Source organism: Carcharodon carcharias, chromosome 10 (genome assembly GCF_017639515.1).
Source record: "Carcharodon carcharias isolate sCarCar2 chromosome 10, sCarCar2.pri, whole genome shotgun sequence".
Lineage (NCBI taxonomy): Eukaryota > Metazoa > Chordata > Chondrichthyes > Lamniformes > Lamnidae > Carcharodon > Carcharodon carcharias.
Window position 1 is genome coordinate 151,307,142 of NC_054476.1, and position 15,252 is coordinate 151,322,393.

Consider the following 15,252-nt stretch of genomic DNA (forward strand, 5'->3'; position numbering starts at 1 on the left):
GGATGAGGTGGTTGACTTACCCTGGCGGAATGGATGAAACCATTCATCCTCTTCCTGTACTGGATGGCTGACCTCATCACTCTCAACCACACGCACACTTCTCAATGCTTGCAGCCCAGGACTGCTTCAGTGAAGACATGGCCCCAAAAACCAAGAGTGCAGCCCCTTGATTCAGTGACGCATCTTGGGATACCTTCTGGATGCAGTGGAGGCCACCACAATGTCCTCTACCTCACGCCCCTCCTGCTCTGGACATAAAAGGCCCATCAGTCTCACCACTCCGGCTTTGGAGGCGGTGGGCTGTGGTGGTCAATGCCAATGCATCACAGAAGGAGTTGGCCAGCCAGTGCAGAAAACGGATGAATTATCTCATTTGTGCTGCCAGTGAGGAAACCATCTCATCACTGTAAACTCACACACTCACAAGCCCATCACACATTCACTGGTATCTCACTCACTGCCAGCTCAAGGGAAATCACCACTCCCTCTCTCTCACACACACCCTCACATCTCCATGTGGCCTCATCTCCTCTGGAGACTGACTCCTCAGCCCTCACCATCTTGAGGCCACTTGCACAGGTCAACATGTGCCCTCACACACACACCCTGGGTTACCCCCACCCTTCCCCAGTACAGCCCTCACTCTGCAGCCTCTTCCCTTTCCTGAGGCACCTCCCCCCCCTTCCCCAAGTAAGCCCTGGCCCTGCAGCCGCTGAAAAGCCACCCCCGCCTTACGGCTGGTCTGGTAGGAGAGCCCCCCCCTAAAAGTGATGTGGTGCTGCCTGCAAAGCCTGGCGCTGATAACCACGAGCGCTGCCCAAAGCCAGATAGGCAACCAAACCTTGAAGTCCCGAGTGAAGTGCCAGGTGCACGTCGCTCATGTACAGTTGTGAAACACGTCAACGTGCAAGCAGACCAACGTGGTCTGGTGATCCAGCGTGGAGGGATGATTCCGGTGAGCAGGACTTATAACCAGATGCTAAAGGATTGAAATTCGGTTCCTGACCTGCAGCGGTTTGAAACGCGGTCTGCCATTGACGGGTTGAGGGGACGATCACAGACTGGTTTCAAGATGGCGTGAAACCAATTTTTGGCTTTCTCACCATATTATCACCCCCACCCCTCCCCTCCCCACCCCTCCCCTCCCCACCCCGCACTCTGCCTGTCATGATGCCTGATGCAAACGGGGCTGGAAAACTCTGGCCCATGTGTCAACGTGAATGGTAACATAAATATACAATGAGCTAAATAATACAATGCACTTGCATTTGCCCAAAACCTTAATGCTAAGTTAATTTTGTCATAAACTACACAGCCAATTATTGTTCAGAGCTGCGTTGGGCTGAGATTAAGTGACAATGGGAAGGATCCTCTGCTGTTTAGGATGTGAACGTGAGTCAGGATTATTCCTGAGTCCTGACCCTGCTCTGACTGCCAGGGCGCCCGTCGGGGAGACCTTCCTGGAGGAAGCCGGTTGAGAGGCTCCCTCTGGGGCCACTGTCCGATTAAGGGTGGTGGGCAGGTCCCCAAGGCCTGGTCAGAGGCAGCCCTACTGCTAGAGGTGGAGGGGAGACTCGAGGGAAACTTCATCCGGCGACACCCTCTGAAGATGTTTGGATTTGTTTTTTTTCAAATTCCCTGGCCAGAGCTGTGATGTCGCCCCCCTCAGTGTAGGGCCCATCCGGCAGTGGGGAGATCCTGGCGTTGCGCCCCCACAACCCACAAATGGTCAGTTAGTTATGCAGATGGCTACCTGCTGCTGACAGGCGAGTAGCCTCTGGGCAGACCGGCCTCCGGGCAGATCACCCAGAGTCGGGAACGTGCTAGCCCCTGACCTAATGCGTATTTCCCTGAAGTTTCTCCTTGCCCCATTTTAAATCCAGCCCCCGTGGGATCAGGAGGATTCAGTCCGCGCCCTGAAGCAGGTGCAACTTTGATTGTGAGTTTCTGCCTGTCCCCACAGTGTAAATGCGGGGACATTACATACTGTCGGCTCTGTCACATAGCAGAAGTGAAGTTATGTCTACAACCGACGGAGGGTCTGGATGGGTGATAAACATCGAGGAAAACAGGCTGAAGTTGGAAGTCAGAACGGCACTGCAATTACACTGCTTTTGTGTCACAACTGTGTGGAAAACTTGGCACTTTCTTTTTTGCTGATGTTGGTCTTTTAATAATTACTTTATATCCCTGCACCAAATTTAGTTTACTGCTCTCCCGAAAACTCCACACTATGTCCAACTGTTCCAGAGACTCTGGAGCTGAGGGTTTACTATTCTAGCTTTCCCCATCGTCTCTGCACACCGCCTCCCCTCCCCGCCAAAATAAAATCTACCTTTTCCTCGATCCACGATATAAAGCTGAACAGTCTTCTGTGTCCTTTGGCCTCGATGTATCAGGATCAATATTTTTAGATCACAGGAGCACTCCAAAGTCACAGTCGCAAGAGAAGATTAACTGATGTTTGTGGAGATGGAGCTGAAATAACTGTTAAAGACAGTGTTCACTGAGGATCCTTAACTTCTCTGCCCCTAATAAACCTGGTTGACTTGAAATATAATAAAAGACTGTGCAAAAGATTTCCAGGTTAACGGGTGGTGTCCTAAGCTAAGTTCCACTCGCGTGGTCTTAATATTTGTGAAACCTAAACTACTTCAATACCAAGAACCAAATGGATACACAAATATTGTTTTACACTTGGAGTTGGTATGTTATTTATTAAACCTGAGACTGTTTAATTCACTAATGCATAATCTAACATGTGATGTTTAGCTTTTGTCATAAGATGATTAATTCAAAATTTTAAAAGATGGCCAATAAACTATTTTCGAAGCGTAGTCACTGTTGTAATGTTGGAAGTGCCACATCCAATTTGTGCACAGCAAGATTCCACAAATGGCAATGTGAAAATGACGGATAATCTGTCTTAGTGATGTGGAGAGAGGGCTAAATATTGACAGGAAATAAGGGATAGCTCCCTTGGTTGGCTTCTAAATGGTGGACCCTTTACATCCAGTTCAGACAGCAAATGGGGCCTCAGTTTGCTGCCTTATCTGAAAGCCCCATCGACAGTGCAGCACACCTTCAGTACTGCACTGATGTGTCAGCCTGGATTATGTGCTCAATAAGGTGGATGATGGAGAAAGGTCAGGGGAGAAGATAGACTTTGCAATTCTGTTTACTTTTCACACACTTTTAAGTGGGTTGCCTCAAATTTCTAATAGACTAGTTGGTCAGAATTATCTGTATATTGAACTTTAAATAATAATCTCTTCTGCTTCCACTTGAATAGGGTTTTGTTCTTTGGTGATTTTGTGGGATACTGGGAACTATAATTAACGTAGTTGGTTATATATTCACCACTGACAAGTTACAAAAAGGACTCAATTCTACAAACTCGAATATTGCCAAAAAGAGAGACATCTTGCACTCATCAGGACAAACACAAGAATGCCAAATTTCAAACTATTACAACAATTTATACTACAGGAGAAAAGGGTGCTGGTTGGTTGGCAAGTTGACTTTGATTGGCCAAGGCTTTGTCATGAAGAAAGTAACGTGGAACTATAGGTTCCCCAAGCTCCCGGGTAATTCAATAAAGGTGTAAGGCTTGAATATAATCCTTTTGTTTACAGAGGAGCGGTCCCTCACCTGCAAGCAAAAGGAATGTGTTCAAGCCTTGCACCTTTCATTTAAATTACCCAGAAGTTTGGGGAGCCTACAGTTCCCTGTTGATTTCTCCATTGCAATACCTCAGCCAATCCAGTTAATTTGCCAATCAAACTGGTGCCCCCCCCCCCCCCCACCTCCCCTTCCTTTATTACTTTGTTCTAAATGATGTGATAATTTGAAATTTGGCATTAGCACAAGAAACAGGAGCAGGAGTAGACCACATGGCCCATCGAGCCTGCCCCACCATTCAATGTGATCATGGCTGATCTTAGACTTCAACTCCATTTTCCCACCTGCTCCCCATATACCTTGACCCCCTGAGACCAAACATCTGTCTATCCCAGCCTTAATTATATTCAACTCTGGAGCATCCACTGCCCTCTGTAGTAGAGATTTCCAAAGATTCACAACCCTTGAAGGAAGTAATTTCACCTCATCTCAGTCCTAAACAATCGGCCCTTTATCCTGAGACTGTGCCCCCATGTTTTAGATTCCCTGACCAATGGAAACAATCTATCAGCTTTCACCCTATCAAACCCTTCAGAATTTTAAAGGTTTCAATAAGTTTGCCTCTCATTCTTCTAAACTCCAGAGAAGATAAACCCAATTTACTCAGCCTCTCATCATAGGATAACCTCCTCATCCCAGGGACCAATTTAGTGATCCTTCAGTGTACTGCCTCCAATGCAAGTATATCCTTTCTTAAATATGGAGACTGAAGCTGAATATGGTATTCCAGATGTGGTCTCACCAAAACCCTGCACAACTGTAGCAAGATTTCTTTATTTTTGTACTCCAATCCCCTTGTAATAAAGGCCAACTTGCCATTTTCCCTCTTATTTTTATTCATTCATGGGACATGAGCATTGTTGTCTAGACCAGCATTTGTTGGCTATCCCTAATAGCCCTTCCTGAAGGTGCTGCCTTCTTGAACCGCTGCAGTCCATTTGGTAATGTGATGTAGGTACACCAACAATGCTGTTAGAGAGGGAGTTCCAGGATTTTGACCCAGCGACAGTGAAGGAACGGCGATATATTTCCAAGTCAGAATGGTGAGTGACTTGAAGGGGAACTTGCAGGTGGTCGTGTTCCCCACCTATCTGCTACCTTTGTCCTTCTAGGTGGTAGAGGTCACAGGGTTAGAAGGTGCTGTCGAAGGAGCCTTCCTAATTGCTGGTTGCACCCTGTCTGCTCTGTGTTCTTTGTGCTGGCACACCCAAGTCTCTTTGAACATCAATACTTACAAGTTTCTCATCCTTTAAAAAACATTCTACCTTTCATGACCAAAGTGGATAAGTTCACACTTCCTTACGTTATACTTCATCAGCCATCTTGTTACCCATTCACTTGTCTTGCATTTGTCCAGATGAGTGCAAGATGAAAATCTTTGCCAGAATGTCCCTCTTTTCAACAATATTCAAGTTCAATTCTGCAAACATTCAAATCTGGACAGCATATAGTTTACAAAGTGAATTCAGCAATGCCTGAAATCTCTCTTGACACTGCGCTCTCCCTCTTACAGAGAAATTATTCAATTAGTTGCAGATTACCTTTAATTGCTACTAACCAATTGTTTGATGCTTTGGCTGTCATTACTTCAACAGATCCATTAACAATTTATTCAAATAGTTTTCACTTGATATTAAGATTGTTAGGGAAATTTTCTCCTTTCAGTGCAGCCTGTGCCCAGTGGTTTTATCTGAACAACTGTTTTATGATTTTGAAAATTCAGAAGTAGGGTTTATATTTTTCACTTCTAAAACATTTTCACTAAAGTGATGAAGATAGTGAGCTGGCAACAGGAAGCTTCATGCTGTAAAAATCATTGGAGCAGGAGGAGGCCATTCAGCCCCTTGAGCCTGCCCCATCATTCAATCAGATCATGGCTAATCTGTATCTCAACCCCATTGGCTCCTTATCCTTGATAGCTTTATCTCAAAGAAAGTAAAACTGATGATGTGGTGACTGTAACATGTTTCATTTGTTTATTACACAGTGTGTGAATGGTGGGGTGTTGAGAGGAGTTGGGAAGCAAAGACTGGGAGCTGTTGGTAATCTAGTGGGATTTTATCTCATTGGCTTTCCCATTGGAATCTCACTGATGTTTGCTGCAAAATTTGGGATCAGAGGTAGGAAATTGTTTACTAATATGTTTCTTTCTTCTCTTCTCCTGAAGGCTTGGTGACTTCCTGGGTTTCTCTCCCACCAGCACCAGCTAACCTCTGTTACCTCACCCCAGTGGCTGTTCTTTCTGTGTGAACATAGCCAAACAGTGTTGACCTTGCTGTTTGGAACGACATTGAGCCTCCTTCTGATTCTCACTCCATGTCCACACAGACACATTTACCAGCGTAGGCCACAACCAGGATCAGGAACACTGGCTGGTTTTATTTCTCGATCCTTCCTAACCCAGTGGCCCTGATGCACATTTTACCACCACCAACGTGATGCTGGCTGAGATCTCCTAACTCGACCAGGAGAAGGGGTCAAATATGAGACCTACTGCTTTATAGGCCGTAGACTATCTCACACCTTTAAACATGAAGGGAGTGCTAAAATGGATTAATGTTCTAGCGTTACTAGGGTTGATAATTAACGACCAAAGATTCGAGATGATTTACAAAAGAAACAGGGGGCGATGAGGAGAGTGAGTTGCTGTATCTGGGATGTGCTGCCTGAAAGGGTGGTAGAAGCAGATTCAATAATAACTTTCAAAAGGGAAGTGACACTTTGTCACTTTGAGATTTGCCTCTAATCTGTTCTGCAGGACTAAAATCAAAAGTTCTGACTCCCAGCATACATAATGTGCGCTCCAAGGCAAATGAGGGTTTGTATTCTTCCTTAATGAAGATTGACATGTGCTTTGTTTAAGATCTATGCAGACGGGAAGAGAGATGTGGGTGCCTCTACCATTGCCACTGGTGGTCAAACTGAGGATATTTTCACAAGTGGGAACAATCTTAAGGCTGTCCTTAATCAGGTTATTTAATTTAAAACACAGGGAATCTTTTACAGTAGAATATTTACCAATGGGTGTGTGGTAGGGAGCGACAGAGTGCAATTACAGAGTGAGCCGTTTCCATTATAAAGATAGTCATGAGAATTTCCAATGGGTACAAACTGTCCTGGATTGCGTGTCAATGTAAGGTTTAGTTCATTAAACTGCTGACTACTCAACTCCCTTACCTGGTTTCTATTGTTAATCTACTTCAAAAGTGCCACCCTCACCGCCTCCTCAAAAAACAAGCAGTGAGGCCTCTGTTCGTACAAACTACTGCCCCATTTCGCTCCGGTTCTTGAATGTGCAGTAACCTCTCAAATCCTCCCAGAATTCTTTGCTTGAACTCTTCCAATCAGGTTTCTGCTCTGTCACAAATGACATCCTATATGATTGTAACAAAAGTAAACCATCGCTTCTTATCATTTTCACTTGACAAGGTTGGTCACACAATACTCTGCACTGTCATCTGTTGGGTGGGACTGCACTCACCTGGTTCCATTCTTACCCGTGTGCCAGCTATATATCCCTCAGGGCACAGCTAGTTTAAACAGTGGCCGTACCAACAAGCTCTTGGTGATGGACATAGAAACCTCCAAAAATAAAGTACGTTCGGTGCCCTTTTCATCCTCAGTGCTTCTTCCACCTGGTGTTCACCTTGGAACAATCCTGATTCATCATCTGAAGAAGGGTGGAAGATGGGAATCAGTGGGGAGTTTCCTTACTTATGTTTGACCAAAAGCTATGACACTGCTTGAAGTCTGAGGGCTTTCTGTGCACACCCACCACCTGTACAGTAATGTTTCCCCACCTCTGGAGGGTCTGTCCTGCTGGTGGAAGAAACATTTCCAGTGAGAGCGATGGAGGAGTCTGCCACTTTTGTTAATGGGCTTGACTAAGTCAGGCTGTTTCTACCTAGTCTCTGGCGTTCACACCCTGATCACAAGAGTGATAGCTTGCTCACTGGGTCTTTAGCACAACAATTGAATTGGAAATGGTCTTTCAAACCCTAAATCTTAACACTATCCAACTGAGATGTTAACAGTTCATAAGATATTTGCAAATCTGTTCAAACTGATCACTTTTAATATTTTTTCTTGATTATATATTATTATATAATTATAATTAATTATATTAGAAACTTTTTAAAAAATTCATTCATGGGATGTGGGCATCACTGGCTAGGCCAGCATTTATCGTCCATCCCTAATTGCCCTTGAGAAGTTGGTGGTGAGCTGCCTTCTTGAACCAGTCCATGAGCTGCAGTCCATGTAGTGTAGGTATGACCACAGTGCTGTTAGGGAGGCAGTTCCAGGATTTTGACCCAGCAACAGGTGATTGGGGTTTCTCAGTAGCTACAGTCAGATTTTGTGTGAACTTTGGCCTCTGTTGTCCTTTGGTCATAGTCTTACTATTCATGCTGCAGAAAATAATCTTGCTCTGTCTCTCCATTGTTCACTGGGGTCTACAGCCCCTTTGCAAGAATGAAGTGTATCACCAGTCCAATTGCCAGAATGAGTGGTCCTGAAAGGAAGGCCAGGTCATGACAAATGATCAGATGTTTTGTGGACAGGATTTCTCCAACCGTGGTCACTCCAGTGTCCAGAACGGAAGACTCATCTGTCACCCGGTCCTTGTTTATCTTTTGTTCCATTTGACAAACATTGGGCATCAAAACAACTTCACTGTTTTCTGTGTCCGCTTCTGTGAAGGAAAGTCACATTGAAAAGTTATAAGTACATGATGATACCAGTTCATCCAATTGATGTTAGGAAGGCTGGTGATCAGACCAAAGATCTCTTCAGTGACCACCAGCCATTTGTTTCCCACATGATCTATATGCAGGAGATCAGTCCTGTCAGGAGTGTGGTCTCCTAGTTTTGGATTACTTCAATGCAGAGGTTTTTGACTCACTGTCTGCTGAGGTTTGGCTCTGTACCTCAACAAAGTCACAGGGGCCATCTCAAAACAACACTTAACAGCAGACCAAATTGCACACATATGAACATACAAATTAGGAGGAGGAGTAGGCCATTTGCCCCCTCGAGCCTGCTCCCCATTCAATAAGATCAAGGCTGATCTGATTGTAACCTCAACTCCATATTCCCACCTACCCCGATAAGAATCTAAGTAGCTCTGTCTTAAAAATATTCAAAGACTCTGCTTCCACTGCCTTTGAGGAAGGGAGTTCAGCAGGCTCATGGCCCCTTGAGAGAAAAAACATCATCCTCAACTCTGTCTTCAATGACCCCTTATTTTTAAACAGTGGCCCCCTAGTTCCAGATTCTCCCACAAGAGGAAACATCCTCTCCACATCCACCCTGTCAAGTCCCCTCAGGATTTTATTTATTTCAATCAAGTTGCCTCTTACACTTCTAAACTCCAGTGGATACAAGCCCAGCTTGTCCAACCTTTCTTCATAAGATAACCCTCCCATTCCAGGTATTAGTCTAGTAAACCTCCTCTGAACTGCTTCCAATGCACTTACATCCTTTCTTAAATACTGAGACCAATCCTGTTTCTAGTAGTCTAGAAGTGGTCTCACCAGTGCCCTCTAGCTTCACTGCACAGTGTTAACACAACACAGGAGAAGCAGTGATGAGTGATAAGCCCAGCTTGATTAGTGTACAGAACAGGTGTTCTCCGACTGTGGGAGAGACCAACATGTCCCATTAGTCAGCCACCACCCACCTCAAGTTAGGCAGCTCCCAACTAGTAAGTTGCTGCCCCATCACAGTCCATCTGGAGCTTAGAGTCTCTGCTGAACAAGTGAACAGAATCCATTGCACCAGGCAAACAAATAAAACAAATGAAAAGAAAGGAGATGCCAACGCTTTGACAGGTAATCCGGAACATCGAGACTGTGTGTACGGATTTACAGGTGTCTTGGAGCTGGTCAATAACACACAAAGCAGCTGTGATTGATATAAAACTCTACAGACTGAACATTGACATAACATCCCTTCAAGAAAGCAGGCTCACAGGGAGCTGATCACTGAAAAAAAATTACATATTCATCTGGCAGGGTAAGAGTTCAGAAGAAGTGCGTGAGCAAGGCATAGCCTTCGCTTTAAGGAACTTTCTATGTTGGATGAATGGTTCAGAACATGTTTTCTCCATCTATCTCTCAATTCAAACAGGGTCAGTTAACCTCAATAGTATCTATGCTCCAACACTGTGCTCCACAACAGAGGTGAAAGACCAGTTCTATGAGGAGCTTGACACTGCTATCAGCAGAATCCCTAAGTTAGAACATCTTTACCTATGGGGGGAGGTCAATGCAAGAATGGGCGTGCACCATGAAGTATGGTCCTCCTCCCTCAGATATCATGGTATGGGAAAGAAAAATGAGAATGGGCAGAGACTACTTGAGCTTTGCTGCTACCATGATCTTTTTGTGACCAACATAGCTTCTTTCAGAACAAATCGTGCCATAAAGTTTCCTGGAGATATCCAAGTTCAGGGCATTGGCACCAGTTGGATCTGATCATCACCAGACGCGACTCTCTGAGCAGCATTCTCAACACATGCGGGTGAGGATACAATCCTTGAAGCTTTTTCATTCAAAGCAGAAATGCCATTCTCCTATCAACGTCATACTGCCTTCCTCAACTTGATCGAATAGCTGCTCTCCAGCGTTCCCACACAGAGTGCCGAAGTGAAATGGAACATACTTTGAGACACCATCTACAATACCTCACTCTCAACATATAGGAAGCAAGAGCAGAAGCACACTGATGGGTTTAAGTTTAACATCACTATGACGGAACCTATCATTGAAACCAAGTGCTTCGTTCTCATTAATTACAAGAGAGATCCGAGCGAGAAGACTTTGAACGCACTAAAAGCTGTATAAAGTAAAGTCCAACAGCAAGGTATGCGCAATGACTACTGGTTACAACTTTGCCAGAATATCCAGCGTGCGGATGATAGGTGCTTCTGCCTTGGTAATGTCATTGAATGTCAAGGCAAGATGATTAGATTCTCTCTTTTTGGAGATACAGTCATTCCCTGGCCCTCGTGTGGCACATATATTACTTGCCACTTATAACCCCATGCCTGAGTGTTGACCAGGTCTTGACCAGTGTCTGAGGAGTCACAAATGAACACTGTGCGACCATCAGTGAATATTACTTCTTCTGACCTTATGATGGAAGGAAGGCCATTGATAAAGCAGCTAAAGATGGTTGAGCCCAGGGCACTACCCTAAGGAGCTCCTGCAGCAATGCCCAGGACTGAGATGATTAGCCTCCAACAACCACAATCATCTTCCTTTGTCCTAGGTATGACTCCAATCAGTAGAGTTTTTCCCCAATTTTACAAGGGTTTCTTCGGCCAAATGCTGTTTTGATGCCAAGGGCAGCGATTTGCACATTACCTGTTGAATTCCACTTTTTCATCCATGTTTGGACTGAGGCTATAATAAGGTCTGGGCCACATGGCCCTGGATGAACCCAAATTGAACACTGGTGAGCAGGTTATTGCTGTGTAAGTGCCATTTATTATTACTACCAACAACAACTTCCGTCATTTTGCTGATGATTAAGAATAGACTGATTGGGCAGTAATTGGTCAGATTTGATTTTTCCTGCTTTTTGGGGATAGGACATTCCACATTGTTGGGTAGATGCCAGTGTTGTAGCTGTACTGGAACAACTTGGCCAGAGGAGCACAAGTCTCCAGTACTGCTGCCGGGATGATGTCAGGGTTCATAGCCTTGAGTATCCAGTGCCTTCAACTGTTTCTTGTTATCATGTTGAATGAATTGAATTGGCTGAAGACTGGTGTCTGGGGACCTCAGGAGGAGCCCAAGGTGAATCACCCACTTGGTATTTCTGGCTGAAGGTAGTTGTATATGCATCATCCTTAAGCACTTTGGGATGTTTAGCTTTGGTAAAGGTGCTATATAAAAGCATTGTTATTGACAATGTTCCCTTAGATGAGGTATTAGGAATTTCCTGGCAAAAATTTGAAAGTGATCCCAATGTACACAGCACTTGGATCACCTGATGGAAAATGCTTCCACATGAAACAAACAATCCATATTTGTGTGAGGAGTGACAATGTTCAAAATGCAGGTCCCTTTAAGAATAAACCAGGACAAGCTTCAGGGTGAATTGAGAGCAGATGATGTTCATTGAAGCCTGCACTTAGGAGCTGGATTTTGCCCAATGGAGGACTTGGCTTTGGGACAGGGAGGGAGTTCGGAAGGGAAGAGTGGAAACTGGTGCTTGTACTGAATTACAGTTTAACAATAAAACAGCTTTGATTCACAGAATGTCTTCTGCTTGCCTGATACAGTATATGGATATCTACCTGTCCAACAAGGAGCACGCATTACCATTGCTGTCAAAGCCATCAGTCCCACTTCTGCAATACAATTTACTCGGTACATAAGAAGGCAGAGATGAAAAGTAGCATCATAAAATAACACTGAAGTTTGCTGATGCTACCAAGTTAAGAGGCATAACAAACTGGGGAAGGATACAGGTAATTGCAAGGGAATGTAAGCAGGTTAGCAGTGTGGAAAGATGGGTGGCAAATGCAGTTTAATGCCAAGAAATTTGGTCATTTTGCATGAAACATCAGTCAAAGGAAGTGTACCCTATATAGTTAGGTTGTTAACACAGTGGAGAGATTGAGGGATAACTGAATGCTGATATGTCCTCTTTAAAATGAGGGAGTAGTTAGAAATGACCATAAAAAACAGATGAGATTCCAAGTTTTATATTTAGACATATTAAATATAAAAGCATGGGAGTGATGCTGAATTGCTGCAAGCTATTAGTTAGGTTGCAATTGAAATATTGCACCCATTCCAAACACCTCATATTAAAGACACAAAAAGAGCAATGCAAAGGTTCACTGGAATGGTACAAGGGATGAGAGTTCATAGCTACAAATAACAGCTGAAAAACTGGGGCTTTCATCCCTGAAAGAGAAAAGGTTAAAGGACAATCAGATCAAGGATTCCAAAAATATAGAAAGCTTTGACAGGGTAAATTGTGAAAATTGCTTTTGCTGGTAACAACAAGGCGTAGCTCAGGATTAACCAAGGGGAAGCTTTATATGGGGAGGTGGTGGCATAGTGTTATTGCCACTGGACTGCTGACTTAGCTCTGGGGACCTAGGTTCAAATCCCACCATGGTAGAATTTGAACTCAATAAATATTTGGAATTAAAAGTCTAATGATGACTGTGAAACCATCACTCATTATCATAAAAGTTCATCTGTGGTCCTTACCAATGTGGATGACTCTTAAAAGTGTCCTCTGAACAAGGGCAATTAGAGATGGGTAATAAATACTGGCCTAGCATTCATCCAATGAATGAGAGGGATATTCAAACATGGAATACTTTAACACAAGTTAAAGGGTGAGACAATAAGATCACTTATCAGTACTTAGCAAGGAAGGATATAAAAGAGCAAAGAAATGGGATTGTAGAAGATAGCTCCTGTTCAAGAGTTAGCACCATTGCTAATTCTTAATTAAAAAGATTAAATTTTCTTAACTTTTTAAATGTATGATGAAAAGCTTTAAAAAATGTGATAGTGGTATTATTGAAAATGCATTCCAATTGTCTGTTCAGACCCTATTACATAGGATAGACTAGTCCTTTATTGTAAGTAGAGTAAAAATAGGAGAATGTTTAACCTTCATGTAGTGCATTCTCCAGAAGGGTAATATTTACATATGTTAAAACTGTTATTCTTTAGTCAAACATGCTTTAGACATATAAGTACCATCCTTGTGCAGAATGTTCATCCTTACCACATACTCTGTTAGTACAATCTGATAAAAAATGGTCTGGGCTCCAGGCTGAACTTCATTAGTTACCCCTGTGAACCAGAAGGAAACAAACAGTAAGTTAAACATTACTGAAGCAAACAATTATTAAGAGAGAAAAATATATGATTGGATTGGGAATTAAGTTTTGAACGGAAAACAAATTTTTTGTAATTTTATTTTCAGGTGCATAATTACCAAACTCTAAACACTCCCAACCCCTCAATGGTCTCTCCCTCCCAGGACCTGCATCTGAGAGAATGAGGAAGTGACATGGTTCCATCCATCAGCCAATAAGAATGGCTTTCCCTCCAATTTTCTCCTCCTCTAAGGAGCAGTGCCTGTCCTCCAAGTTGCTGCTCCCCATGGCAACCCATGTGAGATCGTCACCTGAACAAGATACGGAAATAACCTTCATCTTCTAGTTCACTGTACTCAGGGTGTGCATTTGTGAACCATTGTAAACCTCTCTGCCATAAGGGGGTGGAGTGTCCTTGCTTGTCTCCTTTCAATGTATTTATTTGCTCTACGTTTTGCTCTACGGACAACTGTCAACATCTTGCCAAGTTCACAGAAGTGGAAGCTGTACTTTTCTTTGCAATGGGATAGTGTATTTACCTACGAGGAATGTTCCAATGTGAATTGTCCACCATTCAATATATATCATAAACATGCTAGGAATTGCCAGTCGTAGAAAAAGGCCCCACTCCTGCACACAGTCAGTAGACCATCCTAGATAGCAAAAAACAACAGAGTTACTAACATAGTATAGGAAGGGTCTGAGAAATGCACAAGGAGAAAGGGAGGTAGGGCAAACAGAAAAACATTTGTATCATCCAGATCACTTCAGCTTTCAAACTGGCCCTGGGTTTTGCCTTGGGCTCTTTCCCCATGTAATGTATCTGTGTTGGGGGTGATTCTCCAATCCATAAGAAACAGCACTCACAGGATGCTCATTGTGAGAAATCATGGCCATGCTGGGTGGCCCCAGTTATGTGGGGAGACATTTTGCCTCTGATCTCCTCAGTGGTCAGGATCCGGCTGGGGAGATTGTGACACAGTGATAATGCCCCTACCAGCAATCCAGCGGCCCAGACACATGCTCAGGGGACACAAGTTCAAACCCCTCCATGGCAGCTGGTGGAATTTAAATTCATTTAATAAAATCTGGAATTGAAAGCTAGCCTGGTAATGGTGACCATGAAACTATCATTGATTGTCATAAAAACCCATCTGGTTCGCTAATGCCCTTTAAAAGGAAAGGAAATCTGTCATCCTTACCCGGGTCTGACTCTAGACCCAGAGCAATGTAGTTGACTCTTAAACAGTCCTTCTGACGCGGCCCTGGAAAGCACTCAGTTCAGGAGAGTTTGGGGTGGGCAACAAATGCTGGCCTTGCCAAAACGCCTGTTGACTCTTCCTGATTAGACTCATGCAGGAAGCATGACCGTTTGTACAAGAAGTCGGCAGCATCCATTGGAATGTTGACATAGTATGGAGCAGGAGATGAAGGGAGGAAGAGAGAGAAAAGTAGGAAACAAATCTGTAAATAATGGCCTTCAAAAAATGTAAATGTTTCACACAGAGAGGGGATTGAATTTAATGCCAATTAAATGCTCAAGCCAATTTTCCTTCCTGTGCATTTAATTAGAGAGTGGAATTGGATAGGGTCTATCATGAGGGGCTAATTAGATATCGTCCATTTCACATCATTGCCCAAAGTGTAAATTACCCTCCCTGAAACCTACCCAGGTCTCAACATACAAGTTTTTCCATTGAATGTATCCAAACAGG

General features: G+C 43.7%; 1 protein-coding gene across 1 annotated transcript in view; it reads right to left on the reverse strand.

Moving 5' to 3' along the window:
* Positions 1–8,135: 8,135 nt before the first annotated feature.
* Positions 8,136–15,252, reverse strand: part of LOC121282900 (multidrug and toxin extrusion protein 1-like) — a 60,742-nt gene continuing 53,625 nt past the window's right edge. The window contains 3 exon segments of the mRNA XM_041196709.1: positions 8,136–8,374; positions 13,416–13,511; positions 14,077–14,190. Coding sequence (XP_041052643.1) covers positions 8,136–8,374; positions 13,416–13,511; positions 14,077–14,190 — 449 coding nt within the window.